This window comes from Hemiscyllium ocellatum, chromosome 7, assembly GCF_020745735.1.
Source record: "Hemiscyllium ocellatum isolate sHemOce1 chromosome 7, sHemOce1.pat.X.cur, whole genome shotgun sequence".
NCBI lineage: Eukaryota > Metazoa > Chordata > Chondrichthyes > Orectolobiformes > Hemiscylliidae > Hemiscyllium > Hemiscyllium ocellatum.
In genome coordinates this window covers 54,878,076-54,905,554 of record NC_083407.1, presented here as the reverse complement: position 1 = coordinate 54,905,554, position 27,479 = coordinate 54,878,076, and the positions used below count along the sequence as shown (strand labels likewise).

General features: G+C 42.5%; 1 protein-coding gene across 4 annotated transcripts in view; it reads left to right on the top strand.

Moving 5' to 3' along the window:
• The window catches only part of LOC132817089 (protein TANC1-like), a 250,421-nt gene that overhangs the window by 85,197 nt on the left and 137,745 nt on the right, over window positions 1-27,479 (top strand). For all 4 annotated transcript variants that reach the window (XM_060827218.1, XM_060827216.1, XM_060827215.1 and 1 more), the window contains 2 exons: window positions 19,418-19,548; window positions 23,456-23,645. In XM_060827218.1, the coding sequence (XP_060683201.1) occupies window positions 19,418-19,548; window positions 23,456-23,645 (321 nt within the window). The remainder of the gene's footprint in view (window positions 1-19,417; window positions 19,549-23,455; window positions 23,646-27,479) is intronic.

Sequence of the window (27,479 nt, the reverse complement as noted above, 5' to 3'; positions counted from 1 at the left end):
CTCTCCTGGTCAACCCTTTACTCTGAGATTATGCCCTTTATCCTAGACACTTCCTCAAGGAGAAATAAGCTCTCCAGATCTTTCCAGTGAAGTCTGAAGGCTCTTAAATAAATCAATATTTCCCTTTCGTTCTTCTGAACACCATGGACTTCAAGCCCAACTTACTCAAACTCTCGTAATAAGAAAATCCCCACTTACCTGGAATTGTATCATAGTGAACCTTCTCTGGACTGTCTCCAATGTATGTTTATCTTTCCTTCAAGAAATGGACCAAAACTGTTCACATTATTCCAGGCATAATCTTTGGTGTATCTCTGCTCCTATTTTATATGTTTGTTTGTGTAAGATCTAATTCTGCCATATTATTCCTTCAGCAAGCAGCTGTGCATAATGAGATCGTGGTTCACAGAATTTAGCCCTTTCTCTGACACATTTTGCTTCAGGCCAGGCTTGCTTGTTGAGAGAGTGGTAAGAAAGAATTGGTGCTTAGGATATCTATTGAAATATGTTTCAGTTCTAGCGGGTGTACTGTACATATTTGTAAGAATTATTAGGGACAGCATGGTGACTTGGTGGTTAGCACTGCTGCCCCTCAGTGCTAGGGACCTGGGTTCAATTCATGCCTTGGGCAACTGTTTGTACAGAGTTTACACATTCACCTCGTGTGCGTGTGGGTTTCCTCCCACAGTCCAAAGATGTGCTGGTTAGGTGGATTGATCATGTTTAATTACCCATAGTTTCCAGGGATGTGCAGGCTAGATGGATTAGGCATGGCAAATGCAAGGTTACAGAGAGAGGATAGGGGGATGGATCTGGGTGGGATCCTCTTTGGAGGGTTAGTGTGAACTTGATGGGCCAAAATGGCCTGCTTCCTGTAGAGATTCTATGATTACTTTGATAATTTATACAGCTCTTGGATTATATCTTATTGTTTAATGGTTTGTTGTTACCTATTTTGAATATTAACCTTGCCATGCATTTTTATGTAGAAAAATAACTGCTGAGTTTTACCTTGAACAGTTGAAAACTGCAGGAGGTTGAACTGTGAAACGGACATTGAAAACACGATGACCATAGTTTTCATTTGGTGAATGATCTGGCTTGAATTTGTTTTTCATAGTCTGAAGTAGCTTTTTTTCTAGTGTAAGTTACATCCACTTTAGACTGCAGAATTAGCTATTTTATGCTCAGATGGGTACACACATGAGCAGAGAGAATATCTTAATGGGGCAAGATTGCAAACTGATGTGCAGCAGGATCTAGCTGTCCTGGTGCATAAATTGACAAAAGCTTTGTAAGCAGGCACAGCAAGTAAATATGAAAGCTGGTGGAATTTTGTCATTTATTGCAAAAGGATTTGAATGCACAAGTAAGCAAATTATGTGTCAGTTTATACAGGGCTGGTGACGTTGGAGTATCTGTGAAGTATTGGCTACCTTACTTAAGGAAAGCTGTACATGCATTGGAAGCAGTTCAGAGAAGATTAATGGATAAAACATATTGAAGTCATTGCCTTATGGCCAGATTTATATCCGCTGTTGTTTAGAAGAGTAAGATATTGCGCTCAACACCCATGCCCAAATGTTTTATATTTATCAGAAAAAGCAAGAATCCGAACACCATTTTCAACACGTCCCCAATCTGAGAAGTCATTTATACCTATTCTCTGTTAGCTTTTATTTTTTAGGCAACTTGTAATCCATGGTATCAAGGTCCCATCAATCCCATGCATTTCTGATTTGATAATCAACCTGCCATATGGCACCGTATCAAATGCTTTCTGAAAGCCTAAATATACAACATCCACAGCACTATCCTCATCCATTGCCTGTTGTGTTGCCGAAGAACTCAGTTGAACTTGTCAGGCATGACCTGCCCTTGACAGAGCCGTGTTGAGTATTAACTTAGTTTTGTCTGTGTACATTTATCTTGTCTTGCACTATGGCCTCCATCAGTTTTCCAACTATTGATGCCAAGCTGACAGGTTTGTAGTTTCCTGGGTTATCCTTTATCTCTTTCTTGAACAATGATATCACATTTGCAATCCGCTAGTCCCCTGGGACCAATCTCATGTGTTTAGACATGGTTGGAAAATTACTTGAATGGCTCTGTGATTTGCTTGCTTAGCCCTCTCAGTAATCTAGGATGTATTCCGTCTGGACCTGGCAATTTCTTTATCTGGGGAATGACAGTTCTGTGGCTTTAAGAGATATATTTTGTCCTGGTTTCTTTTAAGAAAAAGTTTGAACGAAAGGTGCAGAGCAGGCTGGTAACATAAATAGCCTGTGAGGCCTTGGGTTTTTTTTTAATTGGAACAATAGAAGCAGCCTGGATGAGTATGGCTAGCTGTCTCAGACCAGGATTTCTAGTTTTTTTTTAAAGCTTTTAGATTTAGCAGAAGCTGCTGGAGTTTTGAAGAAGTAGAAGCTATTTTCCCCCCTCTGTTGGTTGCAGTTGGAAGCTATTTTTTTCCCCTACTGCAGATGTTGCATGTGAGAAAATCTGATTTCTGAATTTACCTGTTTGCCAAGGGGTCACAGTCATAGAGATGTATAGCATGGAAACAGACCCTTCAGTCCAGCTCATCCATGCTGACCAGATATCCAACCCAATCTAGTCCCACCTGCCAGCACCCGGCCTATAATGCTCCAAACCCTTTCTATATATATACAATTGTACCAGCCCCCACCACTTCCTCTGGCAGCTCATTCCATACACATACCACCCTCTGTGTGAAAAGGTTGCCCCTTAGGTCTCTTTTATATCTTTCCCCTCTCACCCTAAACCTATGCCCTCTAGTTCTGGACTCCCCCACCCCAGGGAAAAATACTTGGCCTATTTATCCTATCCATGCCCCTCATAATTTTGTAAACCTCTATAAGATCACCCTTCAGCCTCCGATGCTCTAGGGAAAACAGCCTGAGACTGTTCAGCATCTCCCTATAGCTCAAATCCTCCAACCCTGGCAACATCATTATAAACCTTTTCTGAACAATAGACAATAGGTGCAGGAGTAGGCCATTCAGCCCTTCGAGCCTGCACTGCCAGTCAATGTGATCATGGCTGATCATTCCTAATCAGTATCCGATTCCTGCCTTATCTCCATAACCTTTGATTCCACTATCTTTGAGAGCTCTATCTAATTCTTTCTTAAATGAATCCAGAGACTGGGCCTCCACTGCCCGCTGAGGCAGAGCATTCCACACAGCCAGCACCCTCTGGGTGAAGAAGTTTCTCCTCAACTCTGTTCTAAATGGTCTACCCCATATTTTTAAGCTGTGTCCTCTGGTACGGCACTCACACATCAGCGGAACATGTTTCCTGCTGCCAGAGTGTCCAATCCTTTCATAATCTTATATGTCTCAATCAGATCCCCTCTCAGTCTTCTAAACTCAAGGGTATACAAGCCCAGTTGCTTCAGTCTTTCAGTGTAAGGTAATCCCTCCATTCCAGGAATTGACCTCGTGAACCTACACTGTACTCCCTCAATAGCCAGAACGTCTTTCCTCAAATTTGGAGACCAGAACTGCACACAGTACTCCAGGTGTGGTCTCATCAGGGCCCTGTACAGCTGCAGAAGCACCTCTTTGCTTCTATACTCAATTCCTCTTGTTATGAAGGCCAGCATGCTATTAGCCTCCTTCACTACATGCTGTACCTGCATGCTTGCCTTCATTGACTGGTGTACAAGGACACCCAGATCTCTCTGTACTGCCCCTTTACCTAAATACTACCTCAATGGAATTAAATCTGCCTTCCTGTTCTTGCCACCAAAGTGGATAACCATACATTTATCCACATTAAACTGCATCTGCGATGCATCTGCCCACTCACCTAACTTGTCCAGGTCACCTTGTAATCTCCTAACATCCTCATCACATTTCACCCTGCCACCCAGCTTTGTATCATCAGCAAATTTGCTAATGTTATTGCTGATACCATCTTCTATATTATTAACACATATTGTAAAAATCTGCGGTCCCAGCACTGATCCCTGCGGTACCCCATTGGTCACTGCCTGCCATTCCAAAATGGAGCCGTTTATCACTACCCTTTGTTTCCTATCAGCCAACCAATTTTCAATCCAATCTAGTACTTTGCCCCCAATACCATGCGCCCTAATTTTACTCACTAACCACCTGTGTGGGACTTTATCAAAAGCTTTCTGAAAGTCCAGGTACACTACATCTTCTGGATCTCCCTCGTCCATCTTCAGAGTTACAGCCTCAAAAAACTCAAGAAGATTAGTCAAGCACGATTTCCCCTTCATAAATCCATGCTGACTCTGTCCTATCCTGTTACTACTATCCAGATGTGCCGTAATTTCATCCTTTATAATAGACTGCAGCATCTTTCCCACCACTGAGGTCAGACTAACTGGTCTATAATTTCCTGCTTTCTCTCTCCCACCTTTCTTAAAAGGTGGTGTAACATTAGCCACCCTCCAATCCTCAGGAACCGATCCCGAATCTATCGAACTCTGGAAAATAATCACCAACGCATCCACGATTTCCTGAGCCACCTCCTTCGGTACCCTGGGATATAGACCATCAGGCCCCGGAGACTTATCAACCTTCAGACCTAACAGTCTCTCCAACACCAAATCCTGGCAAATATAAATTCCCTTCAGTTCAGGTCCTTCAGCCACTGTTACCTCAGGGAGATTGCTTGTGTCTTCCCCAGTGAACACAGATGTGAAGTACCCATTTAATTCTTCTGCCATTTCTTTGTTCCCTGTAATATATTCCCCTGTTTCTGCCTTCAAGGGCCCAATTTTAGTCCTAACTTTTTTTTGCCTTGCGCATACTTAAAAAAGCTTTTACTATCCTCCTTTATATTATTGGCCAGTTTACCTTCGTACCTCATTTTTCAAGTTTCACAACATCTTTCCGATAGGAAGGAGACCAGAATTGCGTGCAATATTCCAACAATGGCCTAACCAATGTCCTGTACAGCTGCAACATGACTTCCCAACTCCTGTACTCAATACTTTGACCAATAAAGGAAAGCATACCAAACGCCTTCTCCACTATCCTATCTACCTGTGACTCCACTTTCAAGGAGCTATGAACCTGCACTCCAAGGTCTCTTTGTTCAGTAACACTCCCTAAGACCTTACCATTAAGTGTATAAGTCCTGCTAAGATTTGCTTTCCCAAAATGCAGCACCTTGCATTCCTGTGAATTAAACTCCATCTGCTACTTCTCGGCCCATTGGCCCAAGATCCTGTTGTAATCTGAGGTAACCCTCTTCGCTGTCCACTACACCTCCAATTTTGGTGTCATCTGCAAACTTAGTAACTGTACCTCTTATGCTCGCAGCCAAATCATTTATGTAAATGACAAAAAGTAGAGGACCCAGCATCGATCCTTGTGACGCTCCACTGGTCTCAGGCCTCCAGTCTGAAAAACAACCCTCCACCACCACGCTCTGTCTTCTACCTTTGAGCCAGTTCTGTATCCTAATGGCTAGTTCTCCCTGTATTCCAAGAGAACTAACCTTGCTCATCAGTCTCCCATGGGGAACCTTGTTGAACGCCTTACTGAAGTGCATATGATCACATCGAATGCTCTGCACTCATCAATCCTTTTTGTTACTTCAGTCAAGTTTGTGAGACATGATTTCCCACACACAAAGCCATGTTGACAATCCCTAATCAGTCCTTGCCTTTCCAAATACACGTACATCCTGTCCCTCAGGATTCCCTCCAACAACTTGCCCACCACAGAGGTCAGGCTCACCGGTCTATAGTTCCCTAGCTTGTCTTTACCGCCCTTCTTAAACAGTGGCACCAAGTTTGCCAACCTCCAGTCTTTCCGATACCTTGCCTATGACAATCGATGATACAAATATCTCAGCAAGAGGCCCAGCTTCTCTAGCTTCCCACGGAGCTCTTGGGTGCACCTGATCCTGGGGATTTATCCACCTTTACCCATTTCAAGACATCCAGCACTTCTGCCTCTGTAATATGGACATTTTGCAAGATGTCACCACCTATTTCCCTACAGTCTATATCCTCCATATCCTTTTCCACAGTAAATACTGATGCAAAATATTCGTTTAGTATCTCCCCCATTTTCTGTGGCTCCACACAAAAGGCCACCTGGCTGATCTTTGAGCGTCCCTATTCTCTACCTAGTTATCCTTTTGTCCTTAATATATTTGTGAAAACCCTTTGGATTCTCCCTAATTCTATTTGCCAAAGCTACCTCATGTCCCCTTTTTGCACTCCTGATTTCCCTCTTTAGTATATTCCTACTTCCTTTGTGCTCTTCTAAGGATTCACTCAATCTATCCTGTCTATGTCTGACATATGCTTCCTTCTTTTTCTTAACCAAACCCTCAATTTCTTTAGTCATCCAGCGTTCTCTATACCTACCAGCCTTCCCTTTCACCGTGACAGGAATATACTTTCTCTGGATTCTTGTTATCTCATTTCTGAATGCTTACCATTTTCCAACCATCCCTTTATCTGTGAACATCTGCCTCCAATCAGCTTTCAAAAGTTCTTGCCTAATACTGTCAAAATTGGCCCTTCTCCAATTAAGAACTTCAACTTTTAGATCTGATCTATCCTTTTCCATCACGATTTTAAAACGAATAGAATTATGGTCGCTGGCCCCAAAGTGCTCCCCAACTGACACCTCAGTCACCTGACCTGCCTTATTTCCCAAGAGCAGGTCAAGTTTTGCACCTTCTGTAGCAGGTACATCCACACACTGAATCAGAAAATTGTCTTATAAGCATTTTGAAATTCCTCTCCATCTAAACCTTTAACACTATGGCAGTCCTAGTTGATGCTTGGAAGTTAAAATCCCCTACCATAACCACCCGATTATTTTTACAGATAGCTCAGATCTCCTTACAAGTTTGTTTCTCAATTTCCCTCTAACTATTAGGGGGGTCTATAATACAATCCCAATAAGGTGATCATCCCTTTCTTATTTCTCAGTTCCACCCAAATAACTTTGCTGGATGTATTTCCGGGAATATCCTCCCTCAGCACAGCTGTAATTCTATCCCTTGTCAAAAATGCCACTCCCCCTCCTCTCTTCCCTCCCTTTCTGTCCTTCCTGTAGCACTTGTATCCTGGAACATTAAGCTGTCAGTTATGCCCATCTCTGAGCCATGTTTCTGCAATTCTATGATATCCCAGTCCCATGTTGCTAACCATGCCCTGAGTTCATCTGCCTTTCCTGTTAGGCCCCTTGCATTGAAATAAATGTAATTTCATTTATTAGTCCTACCTTGTCCCTGCCTGCCCTGACTGTTTGACTCACTTCTGTTCTCAACTGTACCAGTCTCAGATTGATCTCTTTTCTCACTGTCTCCCTGGGTCCCACCCCCCACCTTATTAGTTTAAATCCTCTTGAGCAGTTTTAGCAAACTTCCCTGCCAGTATATTAGCTGAAAATGTGTTGCTGGTTAAAGCACAGCAGGTCAGGCAGCATCCAAGGAACAGGAAATTCGACGTTTCGGGCCACAGCCCTTCATCAGGAATATCCTGATGAAGGGCTGTGGCCCGAAACGTCGAATTTCCTGTTCCTTGGATGCTGCCTGACCTGCTGTGCTTTAACCAGCAACACATTTTCAGCTCTGATCTCCAGCATCTGCAGACTTCACTTTTTACTGCCAGTATATTAGTCCCCTTCCAATTTAGTTGCAATCTGTCCTCCTTGTACAGGTCACTTCTACCCCAAAGGAGATTCCAATGATCCAAAAATGTGAATCCTTCTCCCATACACCAGCTCCTGAGCCATGCATTCAAATGCTCTATCTTCCTATTCCTGCCCTCACGGGCTCGTAGCACTGGGAGTAATCCAGATATTACTACCCTTGAGGACGTCCTTTTTAAATTTCTGCCTAACTCTCTGTAATCACCCTTCAGAATCTGAACCGTTTCCCTTCCTATATCGTTGATTCCAATGTGGACAATGACCTCTTGCTGGCCTCTCTCCTTCGCGAGAACATTCTGCACCCTCTCTGAGACATCCTTGATCCTGGCACCAGGGAAACAACACACCATTTTGCTTTTTCGCTGCTGGCCACAGAAACATCTGTCTGTTCCTTGGACTACAGCATCCCCTAACACAATTGATCTCTTGGAAGCCGACGTACCCCTCATTGCATGAGAGCCAGTCTCAATACCAGAAACTTGGCTGTTCGTGCTACATTCCCCTGAGAACCCCCTACATTTTCCAAAACAGCATACCTGTTTGAAATGGGTGTATTCACAGAAGACTCCTGCCCTAGGTGCCTACCTCTCTTACCCTTCCTGGAGTTAACCCATCTATGTGACTGTGTTTCTGAGACTTTTCCCCCCTTCCTATAACTGCCATCCATCACATACTGTTGCTGTTGCAAATTCCTCATTGCTTCTAACTGTCTCTCCAACCGATCTATTCGATCTGATAAGATTCACATCCAGCAGCATTTATGGCAGATGTAGTCCTTAAACTCTCTTTAAACTCCCACATCTGACAAGAAGTACATATCATTGCAAAGGCCATTTTGCTCCTTCACAATTTACAGACCCAGAAAATAACACCATCTTATTCCTCTACAAAACACTGCACCAGGTTAAGTTAATAATTATGGCATGTTTTAAGTTTAATCAAGAGACTTATCTCCAAAAACACATAATCAAGAAAGAACCCACTGTACTCACTACTGCAGCCTTTGTATTGGACAGATTAAAACAACGATTAACTTATCTGATTCTGTGTTGTGAACTTCGCCCAAACAGGTTCCTCCAAGATTAGTTGTGAAATTCACTTTGTTAATTTTCCCAGATGTACTCCGATGTCCAGCGATACATGAATTCAAAAACAGCAAAGGCAGTAACTGTGCAGGTTCTCTTCCCCCCTCTCCCCGCTCTCCCCCCTCTCCCTCTCTTCTCACCCCCTGCCCTGCACTTCGTCACCATGTGCTTCCTTTGTCTGTTATTCTCCCTTTTAAAGCTGCTGCTGTTTTGACTTTTTTCCCCAAAGTTCCAAAACAAGGCAACAGCATATAAAACAGTCATTGCTGCTCCTGTAATTTGAGGAAATCACCTCCAACACCTAAAATACCTCAAAAAAAAGGGAGCAACTGTTACAGCCAGAAACTTTTCTCGTCCTCCATCTTGGAGTAGAGTATCGGATGTTACTATATTGGAACAGTAAATTAGTAACAGTTACTGTATCTATTATTCTGTTAATTTTTCCAATAGAGTTGTTATTCTAAGTTCTTCCTCTGTTTGTATTTTAACTATAATGGATGAATAGCGTTTTGCTTAATGCCAAATAGTTGAACTTGACCAGTTAAGTTGCATCTGGAATACAACACTACATTTGCCTTTAATATAAGAAAAACTTAAGGTCCACATTACCTCCTTAGATTATATATATATCTACATTAAAATTCAAATCTGTCTATTCCAAATCTTGAAACTGTTGTATGAAGGTCAGTAGCTTCCATTTATAATATACACAGTATAAATTAGAAGAAATTTGCTTCATGACACGCATTGAAGAGAAAAGTCTTATATTAAAAAATGCTCTCCTTTCATTATACAGAACAACCTCGATGATCTGAACAAGACTGGCTGGGGGAGTATTTTGTTCGGATCACCATACATTTCAAGCCTGATGGAGCATTAATCTGGCTGAATATTAGCTGCTTTCACACAAATGTGATCTCTTGAAATGAGAGCATTCCTGAGCGGTGTTGTGCAGTGGTTTGCATTGAAATCCTGCCTTTGAGGGGAGGGATGCTTCAAGCTTCTGGCTAGACAGTATATTTGTCATTCAATGAATGAAAAAGGCCTTTTTTTTTCTGGGTTGCAAAAAATCCACCATATTCTTTGAAGAGGCACAACTTTGAAGTGGTTCAGCCAGGTAGATGACTGCCTCCCTTTAATCAGGCATGTTCTGTTTGAGGTTCATGCCTTGAATTCTGTTATTGTTTGTTTTCCTGCCGTGGTTTTTTTAAATTCTTCAGTCAGTCTGGAAAATGATACACTTTCGAATGAAATGTCAGTGTTCTTTGTTAGTGACTATTGGGAAAAAAAATGAGAATTTGGGGTTTGGTATATTGAATTTACACCATGTTTCTATCAGTCAGTTATTGCACTTGGGAATACTTAATGCTTATTGGTTTATTCTTTGACCAGCTCTGTGTTGCCTGATCTCAGCAGTAAGGATCTCCAGGATACCTAATTAAGAGGTATCAAGGGTGGCACAGTGGCTCAGTGGTTAGCGTTGCTGCCTCATAGCACCAGGGACCCGGGTTCAATTCCAGCCTTGGGCAACTGTCTGTGTAGAGTTTGCGCATTCTCCCCGTATCTGCGTGTGTTTCCTCAGAGTGCTCCGGTTTCCTCCCACAGTCCAAAGATGTGCAGGTTAGGTGAATTGGTGATCTCTTCATTTCCAACTGCTACTGGGACATTAACCGCCTCAACCTCTCCTCCCCCACTCCAACTTCTCACCCTCACAACACGCAGCCCTCCACTCCCTCTTCTCCAATCCCAACTTCACCATCAAACCAGTGGTTTGGCGAACCAACCTCTACACTGCTGAAGCCAGGCGTCAACTCGAAGACACCACCTCCTACCACCCCCTTGACCATGACCTCAACCCCCAACACCAAATCATCATCTCCCAATCCATATAAAACCTCATCACCTTAGGAGATCTCCCACCCACAGCTTCCAACGTCATAGTTTGAGAACTCTGCACCACCCAATTCTACCTCCTTCCTAAGATCCACAAGCCTAACTATCCCGGCCGACCCATCATCTCAGCCTGGTCCTGTCCCACCAAACTCATCTTCACCTACCTCGATACCGATGTTATCTCTCTCCCCCCCCGTCCAGGAACTCCCCACATATATTTGGGACACCACCCACGTCCTCCACCTCCTCCAAGACTTCGATTCCGTGGCCCCCAACGCCTCATTTTCACCATGAACATCTACACCTCCATCCACCATGACCAGGTCCTGTAAACCCTCTGTTTCTTCCTCACCAGTATCCTTCCCCTGACACTCATTCGTTTGGCTGAATTGGTCCTCACCCTCAAAAATTTCTCTTTCAAATCCTCCCACTTCCTCCAGACAAAAGGGGTAGCCATGGGCCCCAGCTATGCCTGTCTCTTTGTCGGCTACGTTGAACAGTCCATCTTCTGTAGTTACGTTAGCACCACTCCCCACCTCTTCCTCTGCTACATTGATGACTGCAACGTCGCCACAAAGAGGTCGACCAGTTATCAATTACCAACACATTCCACCCCTAACTTAAATTCATGTGGACCATCTCTGACACTTCCCTCCCCTTCCTAGACCTTTCCATCTCCATCAACAATGACCAACTCAACACTGACATTTTCTACAAACCCACTGACTCCCACAGCTATCTGTATTACACCTCCTCCCACCCTACCTCCTGCAAAAATGCTATCCTGTATTCTCAATTCCTTAGCCTTCACCGTATCTGCTGCCAGGAGGACCAGTTCCACCACAGAACATACCAGATGGCCCCCTTCTTTAAAGACCGTAATTTCCCCTCCCACGTGGTTGACGATGCCCTCCAATGCATCTCATCCACGTCCCGCACCTCTTCCCTCAAACCCCATCCCTTCAACCGCAACAAGGACAACGCCCCCCCCCCCGTTCCTCACCTTCCACTCCACCACCCTCCACATAACCCGCATCATCTGTTGACATTTCCACCACCTACAAACAGACCCCACCACCAGGGATATATTTCCCTCCCCACCCCAATCCGCTTTCCGCAAAGACTGTTCCCTCCGTGACTACCTAGTCAGGTCCACACCCCACCCTCCCCTCTTGGCACCTTCCCCTGTCACTGCAGGAATTGCAAAACCTGTGTCCATGCCCCCCCTCACTCCATCTAAGGCCCCAAAGGAGCCTTCCACATCCATCAAAGTTTCACCTGCACTTCCACAAATGTAATTTATTGCGTCTGTTGCTCCCAATGCGCCCTCCTTAATATTGGGGAGACTGGATACTTTCTTTCAGAGTGCTTCAGGGAACATCTCCACGACACCACACCAAACAACCTCACTGCCCCATGACCGAACATTTCAACTTCCCCTCCACTGTGCCAAGGATATGCAGGTCCTGGGCCGCCTCTACCGCCGCTCCCACACCATCTGACGTTTGGAGGAAGAACGCCTCACTTTCTGCTTCTGAGCCCTTCAACCCCAATCCCTTCAACATTAATGTGAACTTTACCAGTTTCCTCATTTTTCCTCCCCACCTTACCCCAGTTCCAAACTTCCGGCTCAGCACCATCCTCATGACATGTCGCAACCTATCTATCTGCTCCACCCTCCTCCTCTCCAACCTATCACTTTTACCCCTTCCTCTATCCACTTATTGCACTCTCAACTACCTTTTCCCCGGCTCCACCCCCTCCGATTTATCTCTCCACCTCCGAGAATTCCTGCCTCATTCTGATGAAGGGCTCCTGCCCAAAACGTCGATTATCCTGCTCCTCGGATGCTGCCTGACCTGCTGTGCTTTGCCAGCACCACTCTAAATCTTAACTGTAAGCTAAATTGTCTGTAGTGTTCAAGGATGTGAAGGTTGGGGTGCATTAGTTAGGTTAAATGTAGGTGAATGAGACTGGGTGGGTTATTCTTCGGAAGGTCGGTGTGGACTTGTTGGGCCAAAGGGCCTACTTCCACACTGTAAGGGTTCTACAATTCTAACCAATTTGTTTGGATAACTAATTTGTTTGAATGACTGAGGTTGTTCTGTCGTTGGTCACAATGTTAACCATCCTGTAAACATTTTCTGCCGAATGGCCTTACTTCCACTCCTATGCCTTATGGTCTTATAGCCAATACCGAATGAAATGCACCTAAAATCATTCTTTATAAATTCTATTATAAGGAATATAAATTAATTCTTTATAAATTATTAGTGCTATAAATCTAAGAAAATTTGTAAACCCATGCAGCGAAGGCATTATTTTAGGAATTTTATTAGTCATACTTCAGGGTAAAAGCAATGACTGCAGATACCAGAAACCAGAGTCTAGATTAGAGTGGTGCTGGAAAAGCACAGCAGTTCAGGCAGCATCTGAGGGGCAGTAAAATCGACGTTTTGGGCAAAAGCCCTTCATCAGGAATCATTGAGGATTCCTGATGAAGGGCTTTTGCCCGAAACATCGATTTTACTGCTCCTCAGATGCTGCCTGAACTACTGTGCTTTTTCAGCACCACTCTAATCTCGACCCTTAGTCATACTTCAGACTTGCACTCTATTTATTTAAACTCTCTAATACTGCGACAAAGATCACGATTTTCAGAGATAGCTGTTTCCTTTTTTGATTTGACGCACTGCACTGCTTCTCAATCTTTCTTTCTGCCAATAGCATCCATGTTTTCTTTTCCTGCCTGTGTCTATCTGTATGTGAGAAAGGGGGTGAGTTTATAAGACTGTTAGAGTTTTAATAGTAGAGTTATATCTGATATGCATAATTGTTTTTATGTAGTTAGGTCTATTTATTTTGAATAAATAGTACTTCTGTCAACCTGGGTCAGAAAGTCAGGGAAGTTGGGAAAATTTATGTTCTTTTAAAAATCTTGAATTTTGGGAATAGCACTGGTGAATTCCAGAATGCTGTACTAGTGAGGCATAACTTGTTGGTTTCTCAGATACCGATTGTTTACTGCATTGTGATCTCTGCAAAATCCAAGTAATCAGTTGAACCTCTGAATGAGAAGGCTTTCTGTCAGTAAGTTTTATTTAAGACAGAACTGCACTATTATCTAAGTGATTTATGTTGTAAATGAAATATATCGATGGTGTGTATGACTTAGTGCATGTTTTCACATTAATGATGTTGACCTGTTGAACCAGAAAATCTGACACCCCATCCATACACCGATGGTGCCATATGTGCTGGTTAATAAAAAGTTTGCTGTAGTTAAAGTTTGCTGGTGGAATTCCCACAATAACACAATAACCGACCAGAACACTTAATCCAGTTACTGGTTCTGGAGATCTTTTTTGGGGATGAAGAAAACTTAGTTTGGTTCATGCCAAATTAAACCATAGCAGCTGAGACTGCAAAGATGCACTATAAATACATGTATAAATGTTAACTATGAGGCCAGGTGGCCAACTCCAATATCCAATTTGACAGTTAATATTTTAGTCCAAATTTTGCTGGACAAGAATTAACTGATCATGTCTGGTTTTCAGATATGACAGGGGTATTTATGTCTAATTCACCAGAAAGATGAATTGTTGAATGTCTATCTGCACGTTAGTAGCTGAGTGCATTGCACTAATATTGCACGATTATAGTTAACCGAATTCCTTTATATTGAGACTGAGATTATTGTCTCTGAAAGCAAAGCTTCAAGTCATTCATTTGGAATTTAAAGGGAAATTGCAAACCACAGCCAGCAAAGATTTCTTCTTAAAACTGAACACTGTCAGCCCAGTGGAAAAACCAAGCTGCTGTTGATAAAGTTGATAAAATATGACTTCAGAGGAAGCAAATCATGTCTGCAACTCATGATGATCTTTGAGGAGTTTTTCCCTGGCTTAGAACAGCTAGAGAATAACATTTTGGGAAGAGAAGTTTGAGCTACTTCTGGAAAAGTGGTTTGTTTGGCTTAAAAACTTTTAATGTGGAATACTAGATTGTTTTAGATAGCAGCTTGGAGTTTAGATCTTTGTCACCACGGCTGTTGGTCAGGAGATGATCAGCAGATGGCTGCTAAGTGTTTTCCATCTTTTGTTGCAAAGAGGTATTTATGACATTAATGGAATTGCATCTTCTTTTCCAAGTTTTTTCCCCCCATAAAGGTCTGGCAAATGCTGTTGAATCTGTGCTTGCATTAACCAAGGTTAACAATGGATTGGTCTTCTATTCGAACAAAACCTGATTGAACCTGACAATTTGCTCCTTTTGTTCACTGATAAAGCAGCCAATTTTGTCTTGTGTGTTTTAAAACAAAACGTCAGTAACTTGCAGGAACAGCAAGAAAGTCAATCTGACCCGAGGCATCGGGATTAAATGGATCATATTATTGAACAGAAGTATGTAATCTGAATATAGTAAGAGTTTTTTGCTGTTTATTGACAAAATCCTTGCTCATGCAATGAGTCAAAGATCTGTACACTTATTGCTGCAGCGAGCATTGTATAGATTAAGGACCAGTATATTATTCAGATCGTCAATTTATGATACAGAAATTTCCGACTGAAGGAGATGATAAATTAGATGGACAGAAGTAAATAAAAAGTTCAGGAAGGTAGTATATCACGAACTGCTTTTAACCTGATTGCTTTCTTTGGATCACTCTTTTCTTCATCAATGTTTTCTTGCGAAGATGGAGTGATATACTTGGAATTTCAGATACAAAGTGACAGGAAATAGAATTGGAAGAAAACTAAACCCGTATACAAATAATGTATAGGTGATGAGAGCATATTGAATCATTGACATTGAATTGGGAAGATGATGATGAAATTCATTACCTGCTAGTGTGAATCTTTTTGTTCTGGTTTATTAGCATACTTTGAGCAAACCATAACTCCTATGAAGTTTAGTAGAATGTTTAATTCAAAGTGGTACAAAGCAGGTTCAATTGAGGCACTCAAGAAGACATTGGATGGTTATTTTGATAGAAATGATCTGTAGGGATTTGGGGAACAGGCGGGAAATTGGCACTAGGTAACAGAACTGTTGCAAACATTATGAGCCAAAGTGTCTGTTCTGTGCTGTCATGATTATGATTGTGAGTGAGTCACAATTCATGTGTGTTGATGTGTATGAGAAAAGGCAATTCAGAGAGAGTGTCTTTCTCTCCATCCACATAGAGTTTGTGAGGAACAATGCTATGATGGTTTCATATTTAAGAGTTTCTGCAGATTTGAATTTGTGTCGGGATACCTGAATTGTGAATTTTTAAGAGGTCAGTGAAAGGACAGTGCAACATTTTTCTTCAACTGAGGTATTGCTTGAAAATTGAATGATCTGTGATAACTGCTTGTGTACTGGAGACACTTTGCAATATCTGTTTTTGTGTATTGTTTGGAGTAGTTGGGGAAGGAAAAGAATTTCTCAGCCCCCATCTCTTTTTTTCTGAAAAACCTCTTGTTGCAGGGTCCAGTGTGTTAACTGAAGCCCTGGTCCATTCTGAGCACTGTTTGCCTCCTTGAAGAGTCTTTGGAAGAATCCTTGATATTGAGATTCTTCACCAATAATCATCAACAGAAATATTCCATGATTTGAGAAGGAGACCTTGAGCTTGGTGTTGGCATTGCAACATTTCAACATTTTTGCAGCCAGTATTATGTCTGAGACAATTGGATAAAATTTGCTATTCAATTTGAGAATTACACATGTGGCAGGATGAGAGAATGTAATTGCTCAATCGTTGTGACTTCGATGAAGGAAGATGGATGGGTTTGGTCGTGAGAGAAATGAACTGAAATAGACTGTAGCAGTAAATGTTTGCATGGTTAGAGTCAATATAACATGTATGGTACTATAGCAGTAGTTTTTTAAAAAATGGAGACATTTTTCTATATTGGTTTTTTTTAAGGGGGAGGTATGATGAAACTACAGATTTAGGACTTTTTTATTCTGTCCGAGGTTTTTTTTTGCAAGGAGACAGACGTGGTGAGCAGTGAACTCAGTAAACAGTTTATAAGGCCTCAGTTTTTTTTTAAATGTTGGGACGATAGAAATGGGTGGGGTCAAACTCCCACAAAACCAGGATTTTTAGTTTTTGTTTTTTGTAGTAGCAGCTGCTGAGGTTTGAAGCTGAGTGGAAGCTGCAGTACATTTCTTTGTGCTATTCTCTTTCTGAGTTTTGCATAGAATCCCTACAGTGTGGAAGCAGGCCATTTGGCCCATCAAGTCCATACCAACCTTCCAAAGAGCAACCAACCACACCTGCTGTTTCTCTGTAATCCTGCTTTCCTAGGGCTAATCCCTGCATCCTAGCTTGCATATCCCTGGCCATTATGGGGTAATTTAGCATGACAAATCCACCTAATCTGCTCATCTTTTGGACTGTGGAAGAAAACCGGACCACCTGGAGGAAACTTTTTAAAAAAAAATGTTCTGGAATTAGATTAGATTAGTTACAGTGTGGAAACAGGCCCTTCGACCCAACAAGTCCACACCAACTCACCGAAGCGCAACCCACTCTCCTGCTTTAACCCCTTCACCTAACACTGCGGGCAATTTAGCTTGGCCAATTCACCTAAACTGCACATTTTTGGACTGTGGAAGGAAACTGGAGCACCCGGAGGAAACCCATGCAGACACAGGGAGAATACGCAAACTCCACACAGTCAGTTGCTTGAGGTGGGAACTGAACCCGGGTCTCTGGCGCTGTGAGGCATCAGTGCTACCCACAGTGCCACTGTGCCGCCCCTTAAGAATCTAATGATAACCATGAAACCATTGTTGGAAACCCCCATTTGGTTCACTAATGTCCTTAAGTGAAGGAGACTGCCATCCTTATCTGGTCTGGCCTATATGTGACCCCTGATCCACAGCAGTGTTTGACACTGAACTGCCCTCTGGATGATTAGGGATGGATAATAAATGCTGGTCTGCTGAATGAATAAATAACATGCAGACATGGGGAGAAAGTGCTAACTCTGTACAGATAATCACCTGACAATGGAATCAAACTCTGGTCCCTGGCACTGCAAGGCAGCAGTGCTAACCACAGACCCACAGTGCTATGATTTCTTTCCTCCTGGATTGGAGAATTGCTTGTGAGACAATCGGCAATTGTTTTTCAATAAAGTTGTTGCCCCAATTTTTTTTGTTGTATTTTATCTAAAGCATAGGAATAAAGTATGTTTTGCTCAACATCGAGTAGTTTGCCCAATCGAATTGCAGCTGGAATATAGCACCTTTTACTTTCCTGTAAAATAGGAAAAAAAGCGTCTAGTTCATATTTTGAATATATTTTGTAGGGTTTTGGTCTGGTCCATAACCCTCCAATCTCCATTAAACCAAGTTAGCATACCCTTCAAGGCAGGGCCACTCGAATCAAAACTCTGATTTCTCTCCACTGATGCTGCTAGACTTGCTGAGCTTTTCTGGCAATTTCTACCTTTATTCCTGGTTTATAGCATCCAAGTTCTTTCGATTTTTATTTAGTGTATCCTTCGATTTTCTTCCTTGTGTGCTCAGTAAGACGCATGTCTGCAAGTTCCAAATTTTCACCACTTAAAGTAAACAGGGTTTTTTTTGCCGTTTCCCTGTTTTTCTCAGTGATTTTTATATATATTCTATTGGCTACTGATCCCATTGCGAATGGGAAAAGTACCTCAACTGCCAATTGACTGAACGCTTTTACATTTCTGAAGTATGGTCACTCATCAGTATTCTGTGCTACCGGGGGCCATGACCTACAGTTTTAAGGATCTAGCATGATAACCAGGAGCACGAGTAGACCATTCAGCCCCTTACATTTAGCCCATAAGATCATAGCTGATCTGCCTCCGGCTTTAATTCCTCTTTCGTGCAAACTTCTCAGCTGTCAATTAGAGTCACTTTTGCTCTGATCTGCCCTTTACATTGTAATATCGCAGCTTATATTTAGGATCACTAATTCCCTTGTTAAAGCAACTCTGTATTTCTGTCACACAGTATAATTTCCTTCCAAGTTTGTTCCTCTCACCCTTTATCACCAGCTCACCAGTTGGTGACCGATAGAAAATACCCTGTAATTTAATGGTATCTCTACTGTTTCTTCCCTATAACCAAATAGATTCTGTTATGAGCTCCTTCAGGATATCCTCTACAACACTCTAATTTGCTTCTTAAACAAATTGCTGGAGAACCCAGGAGGTCTGGCTGCATCTGTGAGGAGAAAGTAGAGTCAAAGTTTTGAGCCAAGTAATTGGAGACTTTAGGAGGGTTCCAAGCATAGAGGGCTAGCCCCATGGAAATTTCAATTTCCTCGGCAATTCTTTCAGTGTTTGCCGTGATGAGGATTCCACAGGGTCCCCAAGTGCAACTCTGATTTACACTGAAAAAAGTGGCTAGGAGAAAATCCCCACCGTATGATTTTCTATGAATGTACTTTTTAAATCAACTTTCAATCCAATGAACAGTTATATAGGGGATGAGAGTGGGGATGTGGGCAATCAGTGTTTCAGCGATTGAACCTTTTGTTGACTGGGGAAGTGTTGTTTTGCATATTTCACATTTTTAAAATTTGCAGCATCTGTAAAACTTCACTTGTTCATGAATGGCCCACACCTGTAGATGGAACAGTTGATTTTTGCATCAATTTGTAGTAGCATATGAAAAAATACTTTGAGTAATTTGATTAGAATGCTGTAATCACTGTACTATGTACCTGTCCACTTAGAATTAAGACAGTTGGAAGTTGATTAACTGCAGTTGTTTGTCTTTTAGAGCCACAGAAGAGTACTGAACATAGCTCCTCTCCTACTGCTCAGGAACTGATGACTAGATTGGGCTTTCTGTTAGGAGAAGGGATTCCAAGCTCAACTCGTTTAGCTATGGAAGAAAAGAATGAAAAAATGGTATGATGACTATAAGAAGAAAAAATATTTATTTTAGAAACATGGGAAGATACTGCTTGGAATTTTAACATAGAAGCTAACAGTTTGAAGAGGCCGTTCAGCCCTTTGAGCCTGCTCCATTGTTCGCTACAATTACGATTGATCCTCCTATCTCAAAGCCATATTCCTGCTTTCTTGCCATACCCTTTGATGTCTTTCAAAATTTAAAAAATATCCATCTGTTTCTTGAATATATTTAGTGACTTGGCCACCAGCACCACCTCCGTTAGAAAATTCTACATGTTCACTTACTATCCTTTGAGTGAAAAAACATTTCCTCATCTCAGTGCTAAATAGTCCACACCAAGTTTTGAGACTGTCACCCCTTGTTCTCAACTTGCCCACCAAGAAAAGCATCCTCCCTGCATGTAGTCTGTCCAACCCTGTTAGAATTTTGTGTTTCAATCAAAACCCTCTCAACCTTCTAACCTGTTACAGGCCCAGTTGAACCAATCCTTCTAACCTGATACAGGGCCAGTTGAACCAATCCTTCCTCATACAGCAGTCTTGCTATTCCTGGCATCAGCCTTGTGGACCTCCACTGCATTCCCTTTATGACAAGTAAATCCTTTTTGGGTAGGGAGACTAATACTGAATGCAATATGTGATTTGAATAACATCCTGCATAATTGCAGCAATGCACCTCTACTTCTAAACTAAGTGAATGGTCCACCTCGGCCTCCTCCAGTGGTCCCAGCATCACAGTTAACAGTCTCAGCCAATTCAATACACTCCACGTGACATCAAGAAATGGTTGGAAGTACTGGATAGTGCAAAGGCGATACACTGTGACAGCATTTAGGCAATAATACTGAAGACTTGTGTGCCAGAACTTGCCGCTCCCCTAGCCAAACTGTTTCGATATAGTTACAAACACTGGCATCTACCCAACAATGTGGAAAATTGCCCAGGTATGTCCTGTACACAAATAAGCCGGACAGAGCCGAAAGGGCAAATTACCATCCCTCAATCTACTCTCTATTGTCAGTAAAGGGATGGAAGGACAAAAGAGCTGAATTCCAGAGATGAGGTGAGAATGACAGCACTTGATGTCAAGGCTGCTTTCAAGTAAGTGTGGCATCAAGGAGCCCTAACGAAATGAGTGATTGGGTATCAAGGAACAAACTCTCCACTGGTCAGAATCCTATCGTACACATAGGAAAATGGTCTGGTTGTTGGAAGTCAGTCGTTTCAGCTCCAGGGTATTCTCTGCAGGAGTTCTTCAGGTAGTGCCCTCGACCCAACTGTCTTCAGCTGCTTCATCAATGATCTTCCCTCCATCATAAGGTCAGAAGTGGGGATGTTCATTGCACATGGTGCTGAACATTGTACAACGACTTAGATACTGAGGCAATCTGTGTTCAAATGCAGTAAGATCTGGACAGTATCCAGACTTGAGCTGACAAATGGCAAGTAGCACTCACCACACAAATGCCAGTCAACGATCATTTCCAATAAGAGACAATCTAACCATTGCCCTATGACATTCATTGGTGTTCTATCACTGAATTTCCACTATCAACATCCTGGGGGTTATCATTGACCAGAAACTTAACTGTAAACATAAGTATAGTAGCTACATGAGCAGGTCAGACGCTAGGTATATGCGTGAGTAACCCACCTGAATCCTCAGTTAGCCAGGAAAGCCTGTCCATCATTGACAAGGTACATCAGGTGTGTGATTGAATACTCCCACTTTACTGGTGCTGCACCCATCCAGGCATGCTCAGGAAACTTGACACCATTCAGGACAGAGCAACATATTTGATGGGTACCATACCCACAAGCATCCACTCCCTCCCTCATAGGTCTGTAGTGGCAATCTGCACTATCTGCCTCAGACAGCACCTTCCAAACCCACAACCACATTCACCTTGACAGACAAGGGCAGTAGAACACCACTGTCTGCAAGTTCCCTTCTAAACCACTCACCATCCTGACTTGGAAATTTGTTACTGTTCCTTCAATGTTGCTGTGTCAAAATCTTGGAATTGCCTCTTAAAGGGCATTGTGGGCCAACCTTAAGCATTTGGACTGCATCAATTCAAGAAGGTAGCAAACCATCACTTTCTCAGGGGCAACTAGGGATGGGCAATAAATGACACCCACGTTCCAAGAATGAATACAAGAAGAACTCATTCTCTTACAATTAAGGCCAGTGCTGTTCACGTTCTCAGTTCCTTGTTGTGCCTGCCTGCCTACTTTCAGAGGCTGGTAAGAAGGTCACCTATATCTCTCTGTGCATCCACACTTCCCAATATATTGCCATTTAAATAATTTGCTTCCCTTCTGTTTGACAGACCCCAGTGTATAGCTTTACATGTAACCACATTTCGAGTATTCTGCATCTGCCATGTGTTCCCCTTATTAACTTGTCTAAATCACCTTGTAGCCTCCTTGCTGCATCCTCATGACTCTCAATCCTGCTCAGTTTTGTGTTATCAGCAAACTTAGAAACGTTAAATTTGTCTCCTTTGCTCAGGTCATTTATATGGATATTATGAATTGCTGGAACCCAAGCACTGATCTTTATGGAACTGACTATTCACTGTTTGCCACGTGGAAAAAGACCCGTTTATTTCCATGCTCCGTTTTTTGACTCTCAACCATTCTTGACCCATACCAATATATTACTCTGTCTCCTATGTGCTTTAACATTGCTCACTATCCACTTATGAAGCACCTTATCAAAAGCCTTCTGAAAATGCACAGTATCCACTGGTTCTCCCTTAACTAATAGACATATTATATTCTCCAAAAAAGTAACCTTCAGATTTGGTAAACATGATTTGCCATTAATAAACCCATGCTGGCTTTCTCCAGTATATACTGAATAACACTGGATATTTGGTTCCTATCCTTAATAATCCTGCAGCCATGTTTCTGTAATCACAACTGTTATTTCTGTTTGCACTGCTAATTCATATAACATATTGCAAATGCTCAGTGCATTGAGAGACACAGCTTTTAGATTGTCTTTTTAACTTTGTTAGTCATTTTAGCTTTATTTTGCAGTGTGACCCCTTTTGTTTATCTCCCTTGTTTTTCTACCTTCGACGTTTGCTTCTTCCCTTTGTTTTTTTCTTTCTTTCCTTGTTTCTCCCTCCTCTATGTCTCTGCTTAAGTTCCCAAACCCTACTGTTGTAGTTTAAGTTCTCCCTGACAGCCCTTGCAAACATCTGCCTTGAAGATCTTGGTCCTGGTGCTGCCCAGAGCAACCTGTGATCCTGCTTTCTCCAAAACCAGACCCAATATCCTAGGAATCTGAAACCCTTTCTCCAATGCATTTTCTTCAGCTAGGTATTTATCTGATATATCCTGTTATTTTTTACTGGACTAGCACATGACATCCTGGTATTACTATTTTTTGTAAAGTCCTTAATTTTAATTTATATGCTAATTCTCTATATTCTACTTGTAGGACTTATTTCCTATAATGTCGGTACTGATATGTATAATGGCTACTGGCTTTTTAGTCTCCCCCTTTAGAATGCACTGCTACTGCTCTGAAACATTCTTGTCCTGACACCAGGGAGGCAGCGTATTATCCTAGGATCTCTTTTGCAGTCACAGAAGCATCTATCTGTTCCCCTTACGACTGAATCTTGGATCACCTTAGCCCTATCATTATGCTTCCTCCCATCTTGTGCACCGTAGCCACCACTGGTGCCATGGACATGTTTCCCACTGCTATCCCCTGAGTTCATTCTACCCAAGTTCAATCATTCTTTACCTTCTAGCCCTCTTGACATGAAATTGAGTTTATCTGTACATGCTGGTTCACTTGTCTGACCTATGAATTATTAAACGATTATTGTGTAAATATTTGTTTTCTAGAACTAATTGTTTCATTTTGCATCCTTCACAGTTTTCAGTTAATGTTCAGGGAGTCAGTCCATGTTCAACACTGACGAGCAGTACTGCATCTCCAGGCACTGACAGTCCATGCTCAACCCTGAATAGCTGCATCAATAAACCACCACAAAAAAAATCTAGTCCCTGTGGAACTATCACCAGCTTAAGTTCCACACTGGAAAGCAAAGACAGTGGCATTATAGGTAAGCAGTTTGGTCCATGAAAATTTGTAATGCCAACATACCCTATGCTCAATCTTTGATTTTCACTTTGTTTGATGAAAGTGATTCAATAATTTTTGGCAACCTAGTTTTAGAATTGCTATCTAAATCACTTTGTGCAAATAGTGTAAACTAAATGTGCTGAATTGTTTTGCTATTTTGATTGTTTACAATTATATTGATATTGTTATGGCAATACATTTTTTGAGTTGATAGGAATTAGTAAGATCTTAGTTTTATTCTGTTAGGTTAACTTCTAGTATGCATTTTTGGCATAATGGTGGAGGCAAACATATTTACAGTGTGCTACTGCCAAAATTGTGTGCAAACTTGCAAAAGTGAGCATGTATTAAAACCATGATTGAAAATTGTTGGAGGAATATCACAGAATATAATTGATACCCATTTTGCTGATGGTGGTGCATGTGGAGCTCCAGAAAGTGATTGATAGAATGCCCCTCAGATTCTGTGATTCAGTGTTTTATATTACTAATGCTTGAATTCATAATCATAAAGTCAATGATCTTTGCTGGAAGTCATGAGAATGAACCTCAAATGAGCTGATTTCTTATGGTGCATGGCTAGGCATGAATATGTTTTTGAAGATTGGAGTGTTAAACTCTTTAATGTACATTATTTATTTGCTAAGCTTTCTAGGTGACTTAAGGCTGGTGTGTTACAACTACATCTACTGATAAGATGATGTGGGAAGCATTTTAAGTGAATTTTTTGTCTCCGTGTTCACAAAGGAAAGGATAATGTGGATATAGTAATCCAAGAGGAACAATGTGAAATATTGGACAAAATAATTATAATGAAGTGTTGGAGGAATTGGAATCCTTGAAAATGGATAAGTCGCTATGGGTAAATAGATTGTTCCTGAGGATATTGAAGGAGATCAGGGACGAAATAATAGATGTTCTGAGGATTATTTTCCAATCTTCACGAGACATGAATGAGGTGCCGCAGGATTGCAAATATGATTTGGTTGTTTAAAAAGAATAGAGGAAATGCCAAACAGTTATAGGTAAGTTGTTGGGTAAATTGTTAGTATCAATCCCAAAACATTGGATAAACTGGCACTCACTGGCATAGACTAGTCAGCGATAGGTGTTGCTTTCTTAATGAAAGGTCATGCCTTAGAAATTTGATTGAATTATTTGATGAAATGACATGGAAGATTGATGAGGATAGTGCAGTAGATGGATTTTAGTGAGATGTTTGACAACAACCCACATTGCAGACTGATTTTAAAAAGTAAAAGCCAATTGAATAAAGGGTAATGTTTCAAATTAGATCAAAAATTGGCATAGTAACATGAAATAAAAGGGTAGTGGTTGATGGCTGCCCTTTACCTTGTGAATGGAAAGCTGTAACAAGTGGTGTTCAGATTAGAGTGTTGCTGGAAAAGCACATCAGATCAGGCAGCATCCGAGGAGCAGGAAAAGTTATGTTTCGGACAGGAGCCCTTCATCAGGACTGAGGCTGGAAGCCTCTGGGGTGGAGAGATAAATGGGAGGGGTTGGGGCTGGGGAGAAGGTAGTTCAGAGTGCAATAGGTGGTTGGAGGAAGGGGTAAAGGTAATAGGTCGGAGGAGAGGTTGAAGCAGATAGGTGGGACAAGTAATGAGGATGGTGCTGAGCTGCAAGTTTGGAGCTGGGGGGAGAGGAAATTAGGCAACTAGTGAAGTCCACATTTGATGCCCTGGGGTTGAAGGGTCCCGAGGCAGAAGATGAGGTGTTCTTCCTCCAGGCTTCGGATGGTGTGGCGGTGGAGGAGACCCAGAACCTGCATGTCCTCGGCAGAGTGGGAGGGGAAGTTGAAATGGTTGGCCATGGGGCAATTGGGTTGATTGGTGCGGGTGTCCTTGAGATGTTCCCTGAAGCGCTCTGCGAGAATGCGTCCAGTCTCCCCAATGTAGAGGAGACCGCACCGGGAGCAACGGATACAATAAATGACATTGGTGGATGTGCATGTGAAACTTTGGATGTGGAAGGCTCCTTTGGGGCATTGGATGGAGGTGAGGGAGGAGGTGTGGGTGCAGGTTTTGCACTTCCTGCAGTGGCAGGGAAGGTGCCAGGAGGGGAGGGTGGGTTATTGCGAGTCTGTGGACCTGACCAGGTAGTCATGGAGGGAATGGTCCTTGTAGAAGGTGGATAGGGGTGGGGAGGGAAATATCCCTGGTGGTGGGGTCCGTTTGTAGGTGGTGGAAATGTCGGTGGATGATGTGATTTATGTGGAGGTTGGTGGGGTGGAAGGTGAGGACCGGGGGGAGTTCTGTCCTTGTTGCGGTTGGAGGGGTGGGGTTTGAGAGCAGAAGTGTGGGCCTGGAGGAAAACGCTTCACCTTCCACCTCGGAACCATTTAACCCCAGGGCATCAATGTGAATTTCATCACTTTCCTCACTTGTCTCTCCTCCCCACCCCTTCTTCCATCCACCTATTGCACTCTCAACCTTCTGCCCAGCCTTTCTCCTCTCCCCCCCCCCCCCCCCCCCCCCCCCCCCCCCCTGGGGGGAGGGGAAAGTCCCTCCTCCCTACCTTTTATTTTAGCCTGCTGGACACACTTTCCTCATTCCTGATGAAGGGTCTTTGCCCGAAACGTCGAATTTCATGTTCCTTGGATGCGGCCTGACCTGCTGCGCTTTAACCAGCAACACATTTTCAGCTCTGATCTCCAGCATCTGCAGACCTCACTTTTTACTGGAGGAGGTGGGGGGGGGTCACAATTGGCCATGTTCTGGAGAGTGTAGAAGATCACTATAAGCTCCAACTGATATAGATGGCTTGGTGGAGTGGGTAGGAAAATGGCAGGTGAAATTCAACTCTGATAAACGTGAGGTGTGAGTGAGGCAGCACAGTGGCTCAGTGATTCGCATTACTGCCTCACAGCACCAGAGAACCAGGTCAATTCTAGTCTTGGGTGACTGGAGTGAATACATTGTCCCCAAACCTCATGGTATTGCACTGTGAGCTGTGGTTTTCTCCAACAGTCCAAGGATGTGCAGGCTAGCTGGATTGGCCATGCTAAGTTAGTGTCCAGGGGTGTGCAGGCTAGGTGGGTTAGGAGTGATAAATGTGGGATGCTCTTCAGATGGTCGGTGCAGAATCAATGGGCTGAATTGCGTCTTCGCACACTGTGGGGATTCCATGACTCATATTTCAAATATCAAACAGTAAAAGGAATACACAATATGCAGGAATGTATTGAAGTGTAGATGAATTGAGAGGTTTCGGCGTGAAAATGCACAGGTCCCTGAAGGTGGTAGTACAGGTAAATAACATTACAAAGAAGGCATATAATATGCTTTCCTTTATTGGCAAAGGTTTAGAACACAAGTGCAAGACACCATGATGAAACTGTGTAAGGCCACAACTGGAATATTGTCTGCTGTTCTGGTCACCACATTACAAGAAGGACGTAATTTCTCTGGAGAGATTTCAGAGAAGGTTTACAAGAATGTTGCCAGGCCCAGAGAATGGAGCTATGAGGAGAGACTGAGAAGGTTGGGATTGTTTTCCTTGGAACATAGATGGCTGAGGGGTGACATGATCAATGTATACAAAAGTGTGAGGGGTGGTGATAAGAGTAGACAGGAACAACCTGTTTCCCTTGGCAGAATTCAAAAACCAGGATCATAGACTCAAACTAAATGGCAGAAAGGTTAGAGGGGACATGAGGAAAGACATTTTTATGTAGAGTCTAGAATTCGCTGTCTGAGTTGGTGACGGACATAGTGACTCTAACTCTTTTAAAATGTATGTGGATCTGCACCTTAAATGCTGTAAGCTGCAGGACAATGGCCTGTGTGTAGGA